Below are 20,350 nucleotides of genomic sequence, written 5' to 3'. Positions count from 1 at the left end.
AGGAAGTTTGAGAACCACTGCTGTAAGGGGTGAGAGACAGAATAGGGGCTGGTCTGCCCTGTGAGGTGGGGGCATGGAAGAGGCAGACATCCCTAGAAAAAGGACAGGCTCCTGGCTGGCAGAAGCAGGTGTTTATTTTGCTTGTGTTTGGGGTTGCATGAGTGGAAGGAGACAAGAATGTGCATAGCATAGCAGATGGGACCAACCCAGAACTCTTTGTAGATGCAGCAGACATCTTGGCCCCTGAACAAGTTGCAAGCAGGGCCCTGTGCTGACTAGTCACCAAGTTGGGGGGGCACACTGTCCAGCAGGTGCCACAGTTCTAGCCGGCGGTCACAGTGGCTTAGGCACTCACACCAGTGGCGTAGGCGGTCCCCACTGGATCTGCCACTCAGCTGCACCCCACCTGCCAAGGGAGGGGTTAGTAGCCCTCAGAGGCCTGTGAGGCTCCCTCCTGCACCCTGTGTTTCTGCTCACCAATGAAATCATCAGCTGTGCCCAGGTCATAGTCCCACACAGACACCAACAGTGCCTTCTGGGCCAGCTCCTCTCGAAGACCTGCATAAAAGAATTCCTGTAGGGAAAGGGACAGGAAAGATATGAATGAGTTCTTTGCAGCTTAAGAAACAGGGTCCGGTAGGGCTGGATTTGCTAAATCAAGACCACACTTGACTGGAGTCTCCCAACTGTGGCCCACCTCGTTGAACTCAGGGTTCAGGGTCTTCCTCCGAACACTGGTCTTATATTTGGATTTCTTCCCAGAACTTGGGTGCAGGAAACTGGAGGGAGAGATGGGCTGGTTAGTCATGGCCCTGCAGAGCCAAGGAGCCTCTCACCCTTCATGCCCACCTGCCTGTTTCTACTCACAGGCGGACAAAGGGGTCTGAGTAGCCATTGGCATCCATGGGAGCAAGGTGGGCACAGCGCAGCACACCCACTAGCAGGCCACCACGCTCGGAGCTGTAGCACAGGGACAGTAGGATGCGCCCACGCTCCTCCCTAAACACCTCTGCCTCCACTTCCTCCTGCAGGTGCAAGCTGTGGTCAGACCCCGTGCAGTCAACCCCACCCCACCCCACCCCCGGCAGAGACCAGGTCCCAGCGTGAGAACAAATGGCTGTAGAGAAACCAGGCTGTCAAGTTTATTTCCCTAGGTAGCCGTTTTCCTAGTACCCAGTGAAGAGACCTTACAGTAGATCTGTAGCCTCCAAAGCTTAAAAGAGGTAAGGGTTTGCTGATCATGTCAGCGCAGGGGACAGTAAGGGGACTGATGGTGAGTGTCACAGCCATGCCAGGGGCTTTTTAAGTGGTTTTCCCTTGCATTGGAAGTAGCTCTGAGAGGCTGTCATCAGGGAGAGACCAGTCTTAGCCCACCTTCACTTCCACTGCCTGGCAGACCATCTTATGAATGTTCTTTGCATATTCTTAGCCACTAGAGCTCCCCAGCGTGCTCTGCCGGCAGTGTGTGCAGAGACATGATGAGTGTACATGGGCTCTGGGATTGGTGGGGGCTATCAGGGTTCTCGGTGATGTCCATGATTTCTGTGGGCCTCACATGCTTGAGCTCAGCCAGTTAGACACCACAGAAACTTGGGGCTCCACTAAAGGGCAGAGCACCTACACTATTGACAGGAGCAGGAGGAGGGCCTGCCTCCCAGCCTTGTCCTTCCTGCTGGGGCTTCTGGGCAGATCTCAGACGGGGTTGAGTAAGCACTGAAGTCATCTTTATCGCCTCCTGAGAGGCAGCCCCAGAGGTATCCATTTCGCTGACACTAGTAGCAGATAAGCATCCTACTCTGCCCATTCCTCCCACCTCTGACCACAAGCACCACCTTTCAGGTCCTCCTACCTATAGTCTGAGACCTTTGCAGACTCTGCCTAGTGTTCCTCATCTCCAGGCTGCCCTAGCAAAAGAGTTACTGTCACCTTGCCCAGCCCCTGAGACCCTGGCAGTTCTTGAACTTATGAGAGAGATGGACTCAAATTTCTCTAAGCCCTTAAAGGCCTGCACCCCTGTCCATCTCACCCCTGAGACAGACCTGCCTGTCTCCATGACTGCTCAGTCAAGCTTTGCTACCTACCTCCTCATACAGAGACATGCCACGGGCTGTGTCCAAGCTCTTGGGCCTCTTGGTCTAAAAAAATCAGAGCACTTGGTCACTTTAGGAGATGTTGTCTAGGACCCCTCCCCCACTCTCCTAGTCACATGGCTCCTGGTCCTGTAGACCCAACTTGAGCTTCAGCCCACTCACCAGCCTCCGCTTCTCCAGACAGATGTCAAAGCTCCTGGCTCGGTTTGGCACCAGCTTCCTCAGGGGCACTCGTAGCTCCCCCAAGGGGGGTGCTCGCCGCCGGCGCCGCAATCGTGAGTCCTCACAAACACATAGCCTGGTGGCCGTCCAGGTCAGTCCTGGTCATACAAGCCCCCCCCCCTGCCTCCCAAATGGTGGCTGTGTCCTCACCTCAGGGTCTTCCGTCCAGCATCCTGGCAAGTAAAGCCATGATAGGTGAGTGTCTCCTCCCAGACAGGTTCCCTGGTGCCTCGTACAGTGCGTGTCCGAAGCTGGCTGGCCTGGGGTCAGGAAGGCAAGTCAGGCACGCTCCTGGCTTTCTGCTCTGACTCTTGGGTCCTAGCAACTGATATTTAAAGTTCTTGGAGTAGAGTAAGGTAGGATCACAATGGGTCCCTAAGCTGGCCCTGCTATCTAAGGGCCTGGATCTTACCCTCACCTTGCTGGCCCTGCTATCTAAGGGCCTGGATCTTACCCTCACCTTGCTGGCCCCTGGCAGCAAGTTGGCTTTGACATAGGTGTCCACAGAGCCTGTGGCTGGTGGCTTGAGGCCCTGGAAACAGAAAATGGATGTAGAGAGACCTGTGGTTTGTCCCATCCCAGGAACTCTGCCTCCATCCTCACCTTTGCACGATGGGCTGTGCAGTGCAGGGTGCTGTTGTCCACATCAAAGAGAAGTGTGAACTCCAGGGTGCCTAGGGCAGCTAAGGTAGTAGGCAGTAAGCATGGTCACCCCACTCCTACACCCACTTGTCCCACATGGCACAGTGCCACTTGCCTGGCCTCTGTCATGGGTGCTAGAGACACCCCTGACCCCATCCTAGGGAGCATCCCATTCTCTCCCCTACTCACTGCTGTCATCCGAGTCTCCTTCAGCCTCAGGGTTGGGCTGCAGCTGGGGTGCAGAGTGGATGGCCGGGGCCAGCATTGCCTGTCGATCTGGGACACGCAACACCGGCTCCAGGAAGGGGTAGAAGTGTGGGAAGTAGTCGGAAATGAGGCGGATGGGCTGTATGGGGCCAGGGCTCACATCGATGGCCATGTGTTCCTGCATGCTCACCCGCTGCCGCCCGCTGGCTCGCCCTGCACATGCCATGGTGGTCCAGACATAGAGACTCAGAGAAGCTCCCACCTACTGGGAACACTGGGCACGCACCTGGCCACCAACATGGAATAAAAGCCATCACCAAGGCCCTGGGACAGACCAAGGTGTCCTAAGACACTTGCCCCACCTGAGGGTCAAGGCTGGAGTCAGCCTTCTGGGATCCTTACCTCTTAAGAGCTGGGTCACACTGCTTTGCTGCTGCCGGCTCTAGGTGTATGTTTGGCGTGACAGAGCCTGAGACTGAGGTGACCCATCTGAGCAAGTGTGTGACTGAGCAGGGAGAGGATCAGGAGCCCGCACCTCCCAAGGGCCCTTCCCTGGCACTGGGGGCCCAGCCTTGCCTCCTGCCTCTGCCCTCTCCATTCACACTCTGTTGAAAGGAGCTATTTTTACCACATCATGTGGTCCTGTTGCTGGGTAAAGAGGCTGCAGGGCCAGAGGTGACAAAGGGGGTGTGAGGGGGGTAGTCAGGAGAGAATAGGTGAGAAGGGCAGAAATGAGGGGGGATGGAGAGGGAAGAGAGAGGGACAGGAGACTGGAGGGATGGAGGGATGGGGTCCTCCTGTAGAAGTGTCTGGGAGGGCCCTACATGCTAGTCCTTGAAGGAAACTATTGGGATCGCCACACTCCTGCCCTGTCCCCTGGCTGTGAATACAATCAAAGCAGTGATGTCCCTCTGTCTTCCTCCCCTTGGCCTTATGGTGGTCTCTGTATGTTGGAACGGCCTCTCACTCCACCTCCCTATAGATCCTTTCTTCCACTTACCAGGCAGTGTCTTTGACTTGACTGTCCTTCACCCTGGCCATTGGTCATGTTGTTTGAGGTGTTCTGAGGGGGGCTCACTGACAGGAGCTGCCCAGCACCCCTTCCCTTCTGCTCCACGTCAGCTTGTTGGTTTCTGAGACAAAGTCTCACGATTTCACCCAAGTAAAAGGGGGCCTTGGATTCTCTATCCTCTGGAGTGTGGGGACTAGAGGGGTATGTCACATGCTTGGCTTCGCCACTTCCTAAACACTTATTGTATGTATGTATGTATGTATGTATGTATGTATGTATGTATGTATGTATGTACATGAGCATGCTTGTCATGGCCAGAGGACAGCTTGCAGGAGTTGGTTCTCTCCTCCCACCATGTGGGTCTTAAAGATTAAGCTCTGTGACAGGTGCCTTCATTCATCAAGTCTCTATCATGGTTTTGAAACAGGGTCTTTCATTGGGCTGTGTGACACCTAGCAGCCCACACTGGCTGGCCAGCAGCCCCAAGAGATCCATTTGTCTGTTTCCCCAATGCTGGAATTGCAAGGGTGTGCTACCATGCCCCATGTTTCACTTTCCACATGGAAGATGCCAGAGCAGAGTTGTCAAACACTCTTTTAATCAGTTCTGGAGTAGCCTGGCCAAATCAAGGCAGAGGCACTGAAAGGCCAGGCAGGCCTCAACCTCTAGGCAACTCGGGGACAGCTAGGGAGGGCTGGTAGATGCCAGGGGCCAGCAGTTTCAGGGTGAGCTCAGTGATGACAGCTGAGATGCCCCAGACACGGTGTGGTCCATGCAAGAAGACAGGCAGTGTGTAGCAGAAGTGGCCACCCTGGCAGAAGTGGGTATACCCCTGGTTCTGTGTCTGCAGCAAGTGGGCCAGAGACAGCTCAAATACTTCATCCACCTGTGGACAGGAGACAGAGAGGGGCTGGACAGAGGCCTGCCTGTGAATCCCCTGGTAGGTTAGCCCAGCTCCCCAGTAGCCCCCATTCACCTCCTCAGGGTTGGGCCTGAGGCTCTGCAGATCCAGTGGGCCCACATTGGCAAGCACCGGGACTATGGTTGCCTTTCTCTGGGGGTAGGAAGAGAAAGAGCAGTCAGGAGGAGCAAACCTATGAAGCAGACCCGACTCTGCCATCCAGAGGCCTTGGGTAGTCATGGCCAAACCCTCCAGTCCTTGGTTTCTTGCCATGCTGCTTCGCAGGTTTCCCTTACCTGTACTACTCAAAATCTCCCAGTTGTCATCCGAGCCCAGATCAATGCAGCCTACCCTGCAAGCCTTCCTGGACCCTGTCCTGAACTGAGCAGGGCTGGCTTACCCGGTCACCTGGGGTACTGGGTGTGACAGGATGAGGGTGGCTCACCCGGTCATACACTGGCTGCAGGACACCCCACACGTGCTCCTTGGACACCTCTAGGCCCAGCTCCTCCTGAGTCTCCCGAAGGGCCGTATGTATTACATCTTGGTCGCCAGGATCACACTTACCACCTGGGAAACTAAACGAGCAGAGGGAGTCTTGGGACCACAGGCCATCAGGAGGCATTTACCTCCCTGTGCCATTAAAGGGGACAGGCACTGGAGATACAGATTACAGCATGACGGTCTGGCAGCTGGCTAAGACTATGCTGGGGGTCAGACACCCCATGTCTGCCTATGGTGTCCGAGTGGTGCGATATCGACCCCGGTGTCCTCAATTTTTGCTGAGGGCGAAGTCAAAGAAGGGGAGCGCCGGATCGTCTCTCTCCAGTTTGCAATAAGGGGTAGAGTCCTATTTATGAAGGGGGAAAATTCAGAGGGATATGCGGGCCACAGGTAGTGCGTCGGCAAGCCGGCGTACCTGACTTCCCCTTTGTGCCTCCCAACCAGGCGACTAGAGCGCAGAGTGTAGAGCAGCGCCGGGACCCCGCGCACCAGGCACAGCGGCACAAGCACTGCGGCCGCGGCGGGCCGCGAGCGTAACCCGGCAGTGGTCCGTGCTAGCAGCTGCCGGCAGCGCTGCTCGTCCTCTGCGGACAGGCAGTCAGGCAGCATGTCCCAGACGTCCCGGACACGGTGACACCAGTCCGCAAGTGAGGGGACGCGGCAGCGCGCAAGCTCCGGCGCTGGGCGGGGACCTAAGTGGGAGCCGGAAGGAGGCGTGCCCTCGGAGGGATGTGGCTTCTCTGAGCCCGGTATGGGAGGCGGGGAGGCTTGGGACTGCCCTTGCAAAGCCTTAGAGTCCGGCGGTACAGTGCCTGCAGAGGTGGAGCCTCCGAGATGGACGAGACAGTGCCTGCTGGAGTGGGATCTTGGAGGAGTTCCAGACCAGGCCTGCTGAGGCAGAGCCTGGGAGACCGTCGAGGGTGTGACTTAAAGCAGGTTTTGCTGCTATTGGGCGACAGAGGTGATTGGGTTGGGGCATCTGGGGCGGAGCTTGCTAGGCCAGGGCTGTAGTGGTTTTGTGTACAGGGACCAGAGCTCCACCTAAAGGAAAGACCTGGCCTAGAGCTGGTGGAAAGCGTGTCAGGTAAAGCTGGCCCACTTCGCTTGAGTTTCTTTTCAGGGGCGTAACTTCCCTATCAGTGTAGTTTGAACTCTGTTTCCGAATTGAATTCTGTAACCTGAATTGAATGGGTCCTGACTTCGGGTTCGGGAGTGGGGATGTCTGGCTGTTGAAGATCTTCTGGGCTCCTTGTCTCTCGTTTCGTGGGTGTTCGTGCTTTCCAGAACGTCTCACAGGAAGAGCTCTGAGTCGGAGCTGAGTTGGAGTCCTCCGGTGCTCCTAGGTACCCATGGAGAACGGAGAACACCAGCCTTCCTCAGCCTTATCCCACCAGTCTCTACCGAGAGGACTTCAACCCCTATCTATCTGGACTTTTACCTCCGGCCTTGATCGGCTCTCCAAGTCTACACCCATCCTCTACCTTGGTCTATGTGATCCCTATCTACATATTAGGCACACTTTGATGGCCTCCCTCTGGTCCTCAGGACGAGCCTTAGAGCATTGCATTTAAATGGAGTGACGAGTGTCAGCTGTACTTTGCTGTGTGATTGTGAGCAGAAACCTCTTTGAACCGCTTTCGTCCTTATATGGGTGCACAAAATAGGGGACGCACCAGCCTTGCTGGTGTCGTCAGTTACCATCAACCTGTGCTCTGGGCCCACCCCAACCTATAAAGTGGATATCTATAAAGTGGATGGGACTGTCTGGTCTGGGAGTTCCTGTGGACAGAAGTGCTGTGACTGCTGGTGCCAAGCAGTTTAATGTGGGGGAAGGACAATCGAAGCAGGATTTAGAGGAATCATCCTTGAGGCTGGGGGGCAGGATTCAGGGCTTTTGAGTAGGAAGTAGACCTGATTCCGAGGCTGGCAGGCCCCAGACTGGCTTTTAGGCAGAAACCACTGCTGACCAGGCTTCCAGTTGTGCTGCTCTCCTTAGGAGACGTCTCTACAGAGGAGGGTAGGAGGGGGGGGCACAGGGTAGAGGGGCTTCCACAGCACTTGGCCATCACTTCGAGTCTTGGTTAGGCACCAAGCACAGGGCAGAGGTGGGCAGGAGCCCCAGCCCAGCTGCGAAGGTTGGGTCTTCCTGATTTCCAGCAGTGCTAATGTTGGGGAGAGGGTAAGGTGCCAGCCGGGCTCTTGAGGTCCCAGCGTGGCTTGGGGATCCTGGGTACAGGTTCTGGTAAGGGAGGGGTCTGTAGGTGGCAGGGGCCAGCAGGACATCAGGGGCAGGTAGCAGCTGATGGTGTGTCTGAGTAGGGGTCCTGGGTCTGGAAGCTGAAGTTCCACTGGTATCTGAGGGAGAAAATGGTGTGAGTGGACCGCAGCAGATTTCCCCTCACATGCCCAGTCCTGATATTGAGGCTATGTAGTATTTGTCCCTGTTCTTTGCCGGAGCTTTCTTCCTTACCTTCTCTATTCGACTGTCTCCCAGTCCCAAGCTGAGCTTCCAGTCTCAATGCCCAACTCAGGATCCACCTCCTCCAGGAAGCCCAGCAGGCACCCCTCCTTAGCTCTAAACCCTGTCCCTGCCCCACTCTCTTCTGTGCCTTCCTGCCCAGGTAGGGGTGGGGGATGAGGATGTTGCCGGTCATGGTGTAGCTCCTTCCTGGAGGCCTATGTGCCTGTCAGTGTGTTTGGGCTGGGTCCTCACCTTTCTCTCGTTCTGCAGAGCCCTTAAGCAGGCAGGGACCAAGGCTGCTACGACTCCGGGCAGGGATGCTGAGCAGTGGCCGGGGTGTCGCAGGCCTGAGGATAGGGAAGGCAGGAATGGGGCAGGAAACCAAGGGAGATGTTTTGGTCACCCCACTCCAGATGTTACAGTCAGAGTCAGATAGGGGATCCCAGGGCAAACTAGAGGACATGACCATGGAGCAGGTCAGGAGTGAAGGCCTTAGGAGCTGCTTGGGGTGGAGGGGCGGGGCAGAGCTGTGCTTAGAGCTAGAAGGCAGGAGTGAGACAATACCATGAGTCCGGGTCAGCCTCTCTGAAGCCTTTGGCAAAAGGGTTGCTGGCAATTTTCAGCTGTGTGATCTGCAGAGAGAAAGTATAGTTGTGGACTGGCCTCCAGCCATTGAGCCCTGGAAGCCCACACTTAGCCACTCTGTCCCCTGGGAGCTTCTAGTCAGCAGGACCCAGACCCCCTTGGCCCAGAATCTCTGGTGCCAGCAGGAGGGCAGATGTCCAAGGACAGAGGCACCTCCAGCCTCAGTCTCTACCCCTCAGAGCTGGGCTGGTCTTCGGGAGCTGTGGGACGACCCACCCGGTGGTTCTGATAGGCTGTCACAGCTGTGAACTGGGTCTCCATGAAGACAAAGGACTTGAAGTTTTCCTGGGCATAGCGGGCGCTGTCCTTGCGCGGGTCCACGAAGACCACATGGAAACGAGGCTGATAGCGGTGCATGGAGTTGAGAATGATCTGCGGGAGGGGGGAGCCGAGTGTAGGGGTAGAGCTCGTGCAGCCACACTCCCTGGGCCCAAGACTCTTTTACCCTCTCCTTGCCTACTATCCACCTGTAGCTTTATCTTCAGAACTGTAGAACCTGACCAGTGTTTCCACCCACCACCTTGTAGCAGCACTGGTCGTCTCTCACCCAATCTCCTCAGCTGCCTCCTGGCTGGCCTCCCTGCCTCCACACCTCGTCCTTATGCCCACCCGTTCTCCACACAGCAGCCGGGCAGGACACATACACCTGCTCTGACCGCCATAACCTGGGTTCTCACCCAGGGCACTTGGCCCTGTGGGACACCCTACCTACCGCTTCCTTGTCTACTCTAGCCCCACTGGGAGTCTCCTTGTGGTCGGTCTCTCAACTCACTCCATGTTTTCTGGCCTCGGGACCTTTGCTCAGTTGGTCCCCTAGCCTTCAAACTGCTTCCCCTCTCACCTCCTCTTCCTTCCTTCATTTAGATTTCCATGCAAACACCACACCAGCCCCTCGAGCTCTAGCTCCAGGCTTTATCACAATCACAGTCCCACCCTGCTACAACTGGCTCAGTTCCTCCCCATGACAGCCCAGTGGCTTGTGCCTCACGTGGCCATTGTCATCCATCAGGTTGTTGGTCAGCTTGAGTTTGTCAAAGGACACGATCTGCCGCATCCACTGGGCACCCTTGGCTGGCGAGTCAGGGTGGAAGTGCACTCGGCCGGGCGTGGCAGGGTCAGCCTTGCCCGCCACCAGCCAAGCGGAGCTGTGGAAGGCGTACCTGGGTGGGTGGGTGGGGGAGTAGAGTGAGAATTCAGGGGCTGTCCCTGCCCTACTCAGTGCCATGTCTAACCAAGGTGACGGTGAAGATGCTGATCCCCACCCTGTCATGCTCAGTTTGTTTTTCAATGCCTCAGGATAGCCCATTTCCTCTTTCTTCTGCCTAAGACCTGTTGCTCTAGGCTGGGCCCTGCTGGCATGGACTCGGAAGGGTTCCACTTCACCCTCTCTGCCCTCAGGGTCAAGTTCCTGTTCTCAGCCCCCTTGCTTCCTTGCCAGGTCTACCTGTATCTCTTGTCATCCAACGGGATGAAGTCCATGAGCAGCGCGTAGTCAGCCAGCGTGTCCATGCCCACTATCTTCACCTGGAAGGTTGGGAACATCCTCCTGTGGGAAGGAGGTGCTCAGCCTGGCCGTGCCCCTCCCCCCAGCCCCGGCCCAGCCCCCATCGTCCATGCCCACACCTGCCCGCTTTGGTGACAATCATCTCCGTGCCCAGCTGGTTGAATTCTTCCCACAGGGGCTTCATCTCCAGCTGCACCATCACGCTGGACACACGTGGGTTCTTGGGGCCCTGCCCAGTGGGCTCTGCCATGGCGTAGGCTTCTGTGGACATGGTGCAGGAGCCTGAGGGGAATGGTGTCCCCAGCTGGGATTCCTAGCTGGCACTGTTCACAGGAGGGGGATAGGTCTCTGGAGGAGCGAGTACCCCAAGGCCAGCAGACAGGAAGACTGTGGAGAGAGCAGGAATCCCTGACCTGATCATCCTGACCCACTGTCTGTTCAGCCTCATCTTTCAGGCTTTGTCTGTGACCTCTTCCTCTGGAAGGCCCCCTGCTGCCAGGCTTCTGTCCCCAGTGATGTCAGCCAACATCACTGTGCAGTTCCTTACTGTGAACTTATCTTCTTTAGTTTTTCCGTGAGACATCGTCTCAGGTAGCCCAGGCTGGCCTCAAACTCACTATGTAGCCCCCAGATATCCTTGAACTCCTGATCCTCTTGCCTTCACTTCCCAGGAGCTAGGGACAGGCATGTGTCACCACAACTATTTGGTAGCCAGGGCTGGCTACAAGCTAGAGGGAATCCTCCTGCTTTAGCTTTTCAAATGCTAGGATTACGGCCACCGTGTTTAATTTAAAATCCTTCCGCCAGCAAGTTCCTGGTGGGGGTGGTGGTTATAGACAAACAGCCACACGGCCTTGGGCAAGTTGTTTGGATCCCCAGTTTCCCCATCTCAGAGGGCAGACACACATGTGTGAGAGCAGAATGTGACACACAGGAGGCTCTAAGGTGGCAGGTTTATAGATGGTGTACACCTGAGGGGGCAGGAAGTGTGTGACAGGAGTTCACGAAGCTCCGTGGAGCCCCAGCAGCCTGGTGCTCTTTGATGAGAAGGACGCTGACGGGAGCTCTCAGATCATACAAATTATCTTCCCTAGACACCGAAACCTGAGCTATAGCCCCAGCAAAGCCTTCAAACTGTGGCTAGAGTTTCCATAGTGTAAAACTGACCATGTTAGCCATGTTTAAGCATACAGTTCATGGCATTAGGACATTTGTGGCTGTGTATGCACCCCCTCCCCGTTCTGGACAGTCTCAGTCATAATCTTGGCCAAAAGCTTCCAAACGCCCCTACCTCTCTTTTTTTTTTTTTTTTCTTTTTCTTTTTTTTCGGAGCTAGGGACTGAACCCAGGACCTTGCGTTTGCTAGGCAAGCGCTCTACCACTGAGCTAAATCCCCAACCCCCCCCATCTCTTATTTAAAGTAACAATACTTGGGCTATGAGATAGAAGCTTGCTGCCAAGCCTGAATACCTGGTTTCAATTCCTAGGACCTATGTTGTGGAAGGAGAGAACCAACCTTGCTTATCCTCTGACTTCCGTGTGCACACACACTGGACTAGTGTACTTTCTATTGTTCTGATAAACATGACTGAAAGCATGTTGGGGAACAAGGGTTCGTTTGGCTTATAACTCTCAGTCCATCATTGAGAGAGGTCTGGCAGGAACTCGAGCAGGAGTGTGGAGACAGGAGCTGAGGCAGAGGCCATGGAAGACGCCTGCTTACTGGCTTTCTCCTCATGGCTTGTTCTGCTTGCTTTGTTATACGATCGGGGACCACCTGCCCAGGGATGGCACCGCACACCAGTGGGCCGCATCCTCATCAATCACTAATGAATAAAGTGCCCCGAGGACATGCTCACAGGCCAAATCCGATGCAAGCAATCCCTTGGGTGAGGGTCCCACGTCCAAAATGACTGGTTGGTATAAAGTGGACACCTAACCAGCACACATAAAATAAATATTTACAAAATAATGACCCCCAGCTGGGGACACTTGCCTACTGTGCACAAAATGCTAGACTCAATTCCCATCATGACGTTAAAAATATATACCACATGGTGGCACATTCTGTAATGCCAGCACGTGAGAGGTAGAGGCAGGAAGATCAGAAGTTCAAGGCTTTTCTCAGCTACATAGTGAGTTGAGGCTGGTCTGGGCTACATGAGACCTTGTCTCCCTGTCCCTGTCTCCAAAAAAATAAATAAATAAAAACAAAAGGGAAGGAAAGGGAATTTAACAAGTAAACAGAATAGGCAAGACTCTGATTCAAAAACTACAAACAAAACCAAGGTACTAGTTTCAGTAAGATGCTGGCCAGCCGTCAAGGTATCTGTGAGGACAATAAAAAAATCTAGAACTTGGGGCTGGGGATTTAGCTCAGTGGTAGAGCGCTTACCTAGGAAGCGCAAGGCCCTGGGTTCGGTCCCCAGCTCTGAAAAAAAGAACCAAAAAAAAAAAAAAATCTAGAACTTAACAGGTGTGAGCAAAATTATGGAGAAATTGGAACCAGAGGTTCCTTATGAAACTAAACACAGAATTGTCACACACGGGTGTCTGCATACCCACCTCACGGCAGCACTGCATCAGTAGCCAAAAGGCAGAAGCAATCGAGTGTCCACTGACATAAATAGATAAAGAAAATGTATCCCACAATGGAATACTATTCACCCTTCAAAAGAAAGGACTTTCCGATGCAGTGGGGAGAGACTGTGAGACCATTCTGCTACGTTAGATAGGCCAGAAGCACAGAGCCGGTCCGTAGAGTTCTATTCACAGAAGGCGAAAAAAGTGGTGGTTGCCAGGGCAGCAGGAGGAGAAATGTTCAGTGGGGATGAGAGTTTCAGCTTTATAAGATGAAAAAAAAAATTAAACCTAAGCAGACTGTGGCTAGGAGTCCACAGCCGTGACTGTCCTAAGGCCATGAGCTATGCGCTCAAACGTAGTGAACACTTATGTATACGCCCCACAGTTTAAAGGTGCGGCTGGGACACAGCTCAGCAATAGACCACCTGCCTAGCGTGCGCGGGGATTTGGTTTCAATGCCCAGCACTGGATTTTTTTTTTCTTTTCTTTTTTTCAGAGCTGAGGACCGAACCCAGGGACTTGCGCTTGCTAGGCAGGCGCTCTACCACTGAGCTAAATCCCCAAGCTCCCAGCATTGGATTTTAAAGAAGGTTTTTTTGGGTCAGATGTGGTGCACGTCTGTACTCCCAATGCTTGGAAACTGAAGTCATCCTTAGTGACATATTGATTTAAGTAAGCCTCAACTACACGAGACCCCTGTTAAGAATTAAAACAAAACAAAACAAAAACCCCAAAACTTTATGGTGAGCATTCCAGTAAGGGGCTGCACATGGGAGGATCCACGGAATTTGTGGCCAAGAGACAGGAGGCAAGATCTCTATTGCCAGCAGTGCCCCCTGGTAGGCAGGAGCAAAGGACACCGTTGGACAGGTAGAGGCAGAGACAGGTGGGAGGGGTGGAGGGGCCTCTCGGCAGGCTAAATGGAGGTGGTGAAAGCCAGACAACCGGAGTTTCATTTTCATAGCCAGTGCGATGGCAGGAGAATGCCAGCTTCACAAAAGTTGTCCTCTGACCCCTGCAAACATTCCACGGCTACCCACCTCCACCATGCACACCCACATGCATGTGTGTCTAGGAATATGCACATGCAGTAATTATAAGTAATAAAGAGACAGATGGCTGGAGTGTCTTATGTCTAACATGATACCAGGTAGGCAGTGCCACTGGACTGCTTACAGAGCCTGTGCAGACAGGGTTTGTGTCATGTCTTCTGCAGCCCTGACCCACAGAGAGTGAGCTGAGGCCTTTAGGAAAGATCAGCAAGAGCTGAGCCCATAGTTCAGGGAGCCTCTTACATGGCCCATCCACTTACGAGGTCACCTCTACAGCCTGAACCTATACCTACCTGCCATGCAGACAGCCGGGTCTCAGTTCAGGCTGCAGCCTCACCCAGGGAGGGGTAGCCAGTGAGTGACACTGGGTTGGTTCCTGTGCTCAGCTCAGCAACACACCTCACTCTTAAGCATGCACCCGTGCCCAGTCCTCAGTACTTCCCTCCTGGATCGCCTTCTGTCTTCTCTCCGAATCCCTGGCTGAGGCTTTTCCTCCTGAGCTGGACTCTTGGTCTGGATGTTCGTAAAGCCCACTGGAGGATGCTCTGGGGGTGTCTCCAAACCACCTCTGATTGCAGTGTCTGGAGCTGGGCCACTGGCTGGGTTTGGCTCTAAAGGCGGGCTCACGTGGAAGGGGGCAGGTGAGAAGGTTGTGACGTCGCAAAACTCCCCCCTCCTCTTCTGGTTCTCTCTCCCTTCTCCAGCTAAGAGGCCCCCAGCTATTCCTGATCAATGGGCCCCTTGCAGGTGGGGGGCGGGGTGCTGTCTTGAGGACAGCCTGGTGTCCACAGGGGCCAGGATCTGCCTAGATGGAAGGGCTGAAGGGGAGGCAGCAGATGCGGGCAAAGTGCAGAGGTGATGCCCTCTCTCCTAGCCTAAGACCCCAGCCTACTGGTATCATCCCCACAAGCCTACAGCTTGTCCCTGTAATGGACAGGTAGGAGACACGAGGGAGGCAGGGAGAGCTCTAGATTGGGTGGAAGATATTTAGATTCTCCTGCCAGTCCAATGTCTCAGTGTCGCTGACTTCCGTGAACAATCTGATGATCCAGCCTTAGCTGAAGAGTAGCATAGCAGGGGTCATCCTTCACATGACAGTCACCTGCCGTCTCCAGGAAGTACACCGAGGCAGGCTGAGCTGGTCCTCTCCAGCCTTGCAAGGCACCTCCTCCAAGCTTCCCCATCTGTTCTGAGGGAAATGTAGTCACTGCCCAGGGGTTGGGCTTCCTGTAAGCCCATGCTTCCTTCATTGAGAACATCCCTTGCCTGTACTTAACAGCCCAGCAGGCCAGGCTACCTCAGCCCACCCTGGGAGGGAGTATCCAGACCTCTACAGAGTCTGGTGCTAGAAGGCTGTGTTCATAGAGGCCATGGTCTTTGCCGGGGCAAACGGACAGGACACAAGCCATGGCTGGAGGGGTGTTTTTGTCTGAGTGTGACAGATAGCCCTGCCTCTCCCTGCCATCCATTCAATGCCCCTCAGATTCCAGTCTGAAGCTGGAAACATGTCACACACACACACACACACACACACACACACACACACACACAAAACACACACACATGCGCGCGCGCGCGCAGTTGGGAGGATCCCACCTTGCACACACCTTGCACAGTTCCGTACTCCACTGGACACTAACACTGCCCTGCCTTTGGTGCTCTCAGCCAGGCAAGAAAGGGTGCTGTCTGCAAGTCAAAAGGTGCCAGCATCTCCCAGTGTCCTCCAATGACGTGTACCCCAGACCTCCTGCCCCAGAATTCAGTGTGGTGAGTGGGAAGTAGGAGAGAAAAGGGAGAGGTTTCGGGATCCTGTCCCAGTCTTAGCAGCTCCTCTTCAGCCCAGATTCTCAGAAGTGAGCCAGCCTGGATTCTGCTGGGCCTTGAGTGTGTGTGTGTGTGTGTGTGTGTGTGTGTGTGTGTGTGTGTGCCGCTTCCTACATGTACACTCATGAACTCAAAGGCTTATCCATGACAGGACAGTGGGTGGGGCTTCTGTATGTATAGTCTCATAGATAGGACCCACAGCCCAGTACATGAGCATATGCACACTGTACAAGGCAAGCCATCCTGCAGTCCTCCCTCCTGCCCCAGGCTCCTGTTGCCCCCCACTGCCCTCTCATCCATCTTGCCTGCCAGCTGCTCCCTGGCGCACCCATATCCTTCACACCTTCTCATCCCACAGCTCAATACCAGGAGGCAGCGTGGCAGCCATGGCCGCGGGGAGATGAATGAGCCAGCCAGACTGCAGAGGCCCAGAGAGTTCAGCTGTGGGAGGGCAGAGCTCTGGGCCCTAGATCCTGACCTTTCCTGAGTAGTTTTTAATGCTGTGCCTACCTAGCAGAGCACCTGGTTAAGGACTAAGGGACACCACTGGGACCTTTCACTGGTCCCTTCTTGCCGGTGTGAGGGGTGGTTGAGAAGGTGGTGTGATTGTGGTGAAGGGACCTTGACTTCTGCCCCAACCCTGGCCATCTCCTCCCAGTGCCCTTGCAGCTGGGCAGTTGTCCTGGGTGCACCCCACCTGCATCCTGACTCCCCTGAGCCACCCGGGCCATGTACCTAGCTATGCATGGGATCACCTCAAAAGAACACTGCAGGCCCGGGATTCCTGGGACCACACACATACTCGAAGAACACAGGTAGGCACAAACATGGACAAGCACTGCTGTGTACGTTTACATGGGCACATGCCAGTAGAGGGGCTGGGGATTCCCCTACCCCTAGATCCTGGAAGTCCATCTCCAGATCTTCCCTCACATATAGGATCTTTCTTTATCCCCAGGATGTGTGACTAAACACAGACACAGAGAAGGCTATCACTGGCCCCAGACCCAAGGTTACATTAGCTGGCTTTCTCCCAGTTTCCCTTTCAGTATGCCCACATATGAAGGTCCATGCACGATCCTGTGGGCACCCCTCCCCTCTTCCACCCACCTTCCTAGTCAAAATCCATGCTGGGCAAAGAACAACAACCGTGACTTTTTGAGGGGCACAGTCTATTTTATATCATGAGATCAGTTGTCTGGAAAAGGACATGGTGTCCAGAGTGAGACAGGAGACCCCGGACTTGGAACTGTGTCTTGAGACCCATTGCTCAGATAGGGAGACTGAGGTTAGGTAGGCATATGACTTGGATTATGGAGTCTGGGTGGAGCTGGGGGTCAGCCCTGGCAGGGCAGGCACCGAGATCCGGATCTTCTCAGACTTCAGAAAAGCCACACGCTTCTCGTAGTAGGCGGCCTCATTAACAAACAGAGGGTATACAACAGAGTCCCCCTCATACAGTACATCCTCTCCACTGAACAGCTTAAAGATAGGTTCACCAGGCCTCAGCGGCTCAAAGTCGTGGTCCTGGGAGGAGAGCCGAGGCCAAGGTTGCTGAGGCTGTGACCTCTGCCCCCACGCTCCCCCAGGAGGGTAACCCTACTCTTGCCAAGGAGCACTGCTTAGAGACAAGATTAGTTCTGAGAAATGTGTCACGAGGGTGATTTTGCTGTTTCAAGAACATCATGGTGCATACTGTGCAAATTAAAATGGCTATGATGCCATCAAGAAATACTCTCACCAGAATCATTCTTGTATACTTACAGTCTCTTCTCAGACAAAATAGAGAGCGTGTTTATAGTTTTTAAGGTAGATTCTCCAATATAGCTGATGTTATGCAACATTTGCATGTGGGCAGGGCTGGCTTAGGATGCTCTCCCAGATGTCAAGAACAAGATTAAAACTACTAAGACTGCTGTAGAAAAAGGCTACCAGACTGCACAAGACCCTGTTTAACAGCGACCCCATGCGGACAGTCAGCTCACAGGCATGGAAAAAGAACGTTTGCACGTCGAAGCAGGTGACTTGGGTCTTGTCTCCTCCCTTCTGCTTCTCCAGTTAAAGGAGGACAGTATCCACCAGCCTCCCTCATCCCACAGTGAAGATTTAAGCTTCTCCAAATGCCAGACCCAGGGCGAGGCTCTAGGTGCAAGTGTGGATTGGGCCAGCTTACTTCCAGCTCAGGATTCCAAGGTACTGGGGGCTCAGTCTGGTGTTCAGGGTACCCTTACCCCCCAACCCTTGCCACACTGACCTGCAGCCTAGAGTGCACAGTGCCAGTCAGGTGACCATCTGTGGTGCGTGGGAAGTCCACGCTGCCCAAGTTCTTGTAGACCTCCATCTCAAAGGCGGGGAATTCCATGCCTGTGGGGAGGCTGTGTGTGACCACTTGTTCCTCTGGTTTCCAGAAGCCAGCCCTTTCCTCAGACCTCAGTTTCCCTAAAAGCTACTGGGCAGTCTCACCTTGGTTGAAGAGTTCGATGAAGTCCAGAATGGAGGCCACCATCGCTCTCATCTGGGAGAACAGTTCAGCCCGCAGCACGCCCTGAGGCTGGGGGCCCAGCTCCAGAGCTGGGGATCAGGAAAGAAGATGTCAGGCAGACACCCCAGGCCCAGGGGTCTTTTCTAGCCTTTCTAGCTCCACCCCCTGCTCTCCTCCCCACCCCTCAGCTCACAGATTCCATTTTTCGACACAGAATCCATACTGTAGGACTCTGTCCCAGGTGGCTCAAACTGGAAAAGGCGGCAGGGCAGCCCCGGGTTCTGCAGCTGTGGAGTGAGAGGGACCAGTCAGGACCCAGGCCTTCTTGAGAGGGGGAACTGAGGCACTGACGCTGGGAAAAGCAGTGGACAGGAAGCACAGGGTCACCTGCCCCGACCCACCTCTTTTCCTTGTTTGGAAGGTTACAGTGAGTCTGAAGTACCTCAGGTGGCAGGCCCCGGGGAAGAGAGGTGGCACTGATCTCTCTGTCCCCTCCCTGCCCTCCTCCCTGCCCTCCTCCCTGCCCTCCTCCCTGCCCTCCTCCCTGCCCTCCTCCCTGCCCTCCTCCCTGCCCTCCTCCCTGCCCTCCTCCCTGCCCTCCTCCCTGCCCTCCTCCCTGCCCTCCTCCCTGCCCTCTATGGACCACCTGTAGGTAGTGGCACAGGTGCAAGTTGAAGGGGTTCTGGGAGACTTCAGAAATGAGACAGGCCCCAGTGTTCGCTGTGGTGTTGTGCAGGTCTAGTATAAAGTCGAAAGCCTGACATGTGCCTTTGGGACCCAGTAGCTGGTTCAACTCTTGGGCTCTTTTCACTTCATATGGGTCATCGGGGGTAGCGGTGGAACTGTGGGGAAAGGAATGGGGGACATCAGTCCACATCTTTGCAGTCTTCCTTTCCTTGGCTAACTTCTCACTTTTGGGCAGGGGAGGGGGGGTGTAGCTAGATGCCACTTCCTACAAGAAGCCTTCCCTGATTGCTCTTGGCCAGGCCAGATGCTTCATGTAGTCCCACCTCCACCCCAGTCTTTTGCTGTGTCTCCAGTAACCTGAGGCTCACATGTTAGTCCTATTCTCCATGTGTGTCTCACTCCAGCTGGTAAGAGTCTGGCCTAAGGTTCAGTGATAGAGCCAGCCTACAGTCAGGGTAGATTTCCTGAAAGAGGTGACATGGGTCTGGGCCTCTCTAAATCATTTGGTCATTAAGAAAAGGCAGAGGTGCCTTGCTAGCCACAGAGGCCAGTCTGTAGGAATGCTAGTACTTGGCTGTGGACCAGCAAACCTGGCTGAGGGTACTCACCCAAGGAAGGTGAGTGTGAAGGTGCGGTTGAGATCACGGTCTATGTAACGGCGACAGGCAGCTGTGGCTGCTGGGTTGGCCAGAACTGGCATGGCTGAGAAGCTGGGTCTCTGCAGCTCCCCTGGGTTCTGTAACCAGTACCGGGCCAGGTAGACACCACACATCTCATTCCCATGGGTGCCCCCAGTCACAGCCACACGGAGCAGGGGCTTCCGGGACCCAGGCAGGGAGCACATCTCAGTGTGGGAAGGAGTACACAAGAGACGTGGAGCCTAGTATCCAGAAGCTTGGACAGTAGGTGAGCTTCTCAGGCCCTGAAGAGTCTGAGGCAGGAGGCTGCTCGTGAAGGTAGCTGGTTAGTGATGTCAGTTATGACCCACCTGTACCCAGAAGCCAAGTTTAAGACGCCAGTCGCCAAATTTTTGTCCCCCTTGCAACCTCAGTCCCTCTTCAGGAACGTTCTTTGAGGATGGGTGTTGATCTCCCCACTTTTCTTTCCCAGGACCGAAGCTGAGAAGGGGACTCAGACATTCAGAAGGTAGACTGTTCCCACCCACACCATCACCACAGAACTATTTTATAGATGGTAGTGTCTAGGTTCCAGGCCACCTCTACACCCTCCTCTGAACAGGCCCGGAGCCTCTGCGAGGCCTCTTACCTGCTGGCTTGAGCCTGGGCTGCCCTAGGCCACAGGCCCAATGCATCCACTGTATTTATTGGCCTGCAGGCCCCCGGAAGGAAATGTTTGTGCCAAGTTGGCGGAGAACTGGAGGCGGTGGCTGGGCAGAGAGCCAGGCAGTCAAAGTACCCAGGGACACGCCCCTACTCCCTAAGCTCCGCCTCTACTCCCCCTCAGCCTAATGGGTCCAAGTCTCTGGGGCTGGTTCCTAGCCTTGCCCTCTCCTTGTCCTCCGGGAACAGGGAAA

General features: G+C 54.7%; 4 protein-coding genes across 20 annotated transcripts; all 4 read right to left on the bottom strand.

Annotated features, from left to right (window-relative positions):
* Window positions 1-116: 116 nt before the first annotated feature.
* Doc2g (double C2-like domains, gamma) lies at window positions 117-4,601 on the bottom strand. 2 transcript variants are annotated; one of them, XM_006230735.5, is made up of 11 exons: window positions 3,564-4,601; window positions 3,144-3,447; window positions 2,916-2,995; window positions 2,767-2,844; window positions 2,463-2,572; window positions 2,253-2,388; window positions 2,082-2,135; window positions 868-1,025; window positions 698-779; window positions 478-574; window positions 117-406 (listed from the first exon to the last, which is right to left on the bottom strand). In XM_006230735.5, the coding sequence occupies exons 2-11, from the start codon at window positions 3,385-3,387 to the stop codon at window positions 276-278; spliced, it is 1,170 nt and encodes a 389-aa protein (XP_006230797.1). In that variant the 5' UTR covers window positions 3,388-3,447; window positions 3,564-4,601; the 3' UTR covers window positions 117-275. The 2 variants fall into 2 exon arrangements, with proteins under 2 accessions (XP_006230797.1, NP_001011937.1); NM_001011937.1 differs by having other exon boundaries at window positions 2,773-2,844; window positions 3,564-3,641.
* Window positions 4,602-4,751: 150 nt separating this feature from the next.
* Nudt8 (nudix hydrolase 8) lies at window positions 4,752-6,260 on the bottom strand. 3 transcript variants are annotated; one of them, NM_001400850.1, is made up of 4 exons: window positions 5,994-6,260; window positions 5,520-5,652; window positions 5,150-5,227; window positions 4,752-5,059 (listed from the first exon to the last, which is right to left on the bottom strand). In NM_001400850.1, the coding sequence occupies exons 1-4, from the start codon at window positions 6,185-6,187 to the stop codon at window positions 4,832-4,834; spliced, it is 633 nt and encodes a 210-aa protein (NP_001387779.1). In that variant the 5' UTR covers window positions 6,188-6,260; the 3' UTR covers window positions 4,752-4,831. The 3 variants fall into 3 exon arrangements, with proteins under 3 accessions (NP_001387779.1, XP_008758411.1, XP_063124199.1); XM_008760189.4 differs by having other exon boundaries at window positions 5,475-5,652; window positions 5,994-6,255; XM_063268129.1 differs by having other exon boundaries at window positions 4,752-5,227; window positions 5,994-6,255.
* A 1,119-nt stretch (window positions 6,261-7,379) lies between these two features.
* Window positions 7,380-14,477, bottom strand: Tbx10 (T-box transcription factor 10). Its single transcript, NM_001427044.1, has 8 exons — window positions 14,117-14,477; window positions 10,308-10,575; window positions 10,129-10,230; window positions 9,673-9,844; window positions 8,901-9,056; window positions 8,604-8,671; window positions 8,292-8,386; window positions 7,380-7,933 (listed from the first exon to the last, which is right to left on the bottom strand). Exons 2-8 carry the CDS (start codon window positions 10,457-10,459, stop codon window positions 7,644-7,646), a joined length of 1,035 nt encoding a protein of 344 aa, NP_001413973.1. The 5' UTR covers window positions 10,460-10,575; window positions 14,117-14,477; the 3' UTR covers window positions 7,380-7,643.
* Acy3 (aminoacylase 3) lies at window positions 14,211-20,231 on the bottom strand. 14 transcript variants are annotated; one of them, XM_039108219.2, is made up of 8 exons: window positions 20,083-20,231; window positions 19,425-19,804; window positions 18,776-18,971; window positions 18,323-18,416; window positions 18,111-18,218; window positions 17,902-18,011; window positions 14,926-15,007; window positions 14,211-14,434 (listed from the first exon to the last, which is right to left on the bottom strand). In XM_039108219.2, the coding sequence occupies exons 2-8, from the start codon at window positions 19,658-19,660 to the stop codon at window positions 14,211-14,213; spliced, it is 1,050 nt and encodes a 349-aa protein (XP_038964147.1). In that variant the 5' UTR covers window positions 19,661-19,804; window positions 20,083-20,231. The 14 variants fall into 14 exon arrangements, with proteins under 14 accessions (XP_038964147.1, XP_038964162.1, XP_038964157.1 ...); XM_039108234.2 differs by having other exon boundaries at window positions 18,353-18,416; XM_039108229.2 differs by having other exon boundaries at window positions 19,425-19,760; window positions 20,083-20,228.
* Window positions 20,232-20,350: the final 119 nt, after the last annotated feature.

The sequence above is a fragment of the Rattus norvegicus genome, chromosome 1 (genome assembly GCF_036323735.1).
Source record: "Rattus norvegicus strain BN/NHsdMcwi chromosome 1, GRCr8, whole genome shotgun sequence".
Taxonomy (NCBI): Eukaryota; Metazoa; Chordata; class Mammalia; order Rodentia; family Muridae; genus Rattus; species Rattus norvegicus.
Note: the sequence above shows the minus strand (reverse complement) of the source record. Positions and strands in the feature narration are given on the sequence as shown.

Bases quoted from the DNA above. Each gene is read 5' to 3' on its own strand.
- Doc2g (XM_006230735.5), bottom strand. From the start codon at position 3,387: ATGGCATGTGCAGGGCGAGCCAGCGGGCGGCAGCGGGTGAGCATGCAG. The intron at 2,136-2,252 runs GTGAGTGGGCTG...TGATTTTTTTAG, and splicing joins GTCTGGAGAAGCGGAGGCTG to ACCAAGAGGCCCAAGAGCTT. The intron at 780-867 runs GTGAGTAGAAAC...CTCTCCCTCCAG, and splicing joins TCAGACCCCTTTGTCCGCCT to TTTCCTGCACCCAAGTTCTG.
- Tbx10 (NM_001427044.1), bottom strand. From the start codon at position 10,459: ATGTCCACAGAAGCCTACGCCATGGCAGAGCCCACTGGGCAGGGCCCC. The intron at 8,387-8,603 runs GTATTGTCTCAC...CCCTATCCTCAG, and splicing joins GAGGCTGACCCGGACTCATG to GCCTGCGACACCCCGGCCAC. The intron at 7,934-8,291 runs GTGAGGACCCAG...TTTCTCCCTCAG, and splicing joins CTCTGCAGAACGAGAGAAAG to ATACCAGTGGAACTTCAGCT.
- Nudt8 (XM_063268129.1), bottom strand. From the start codon at position 6,187: ATGCTGCCTGACTGCCTGTCCGCAGAGGACGAGCAGCGCTGCCGGCAG. The intron at 5,653-5,993 runs GTACGCCGGCTT...CTGCTCGTTTAG, and splicing joins AGGCACAAAGGGGAAGTCAG to TTTCCCAGGTGGTAAGTGTG. The intron at 5,228-5,519 runs GTGAGCCACCCT...TCCTACCCCCAG, and splicing joins TGCAGCCAGTGTATGACCGG to AGAAAGGCAACCATAGTCCC.
- Acy3 (XM_039108219.2), bottom strand. From the start codon at position 19,660: ATGTGCTCCCTGCCTGGGTCCCGGAAGCCCCTGCTCCGTGTGGCTGTG. The intron at 18,417-18,775 runs GTGGTCCATAGA...CTCACTCCACAG, and splicing joins ACCTGTGCCACTACCTACAG to CTGCAGAACCCGGGGCTGCC. The intron at 18,012-18,110 runs GTGAGACTGCCC...GCCTCCCCACAG, and splicing joins CATCGAACTCTTCAACCAAG to GCATGGAATTCCCCGCCTTT.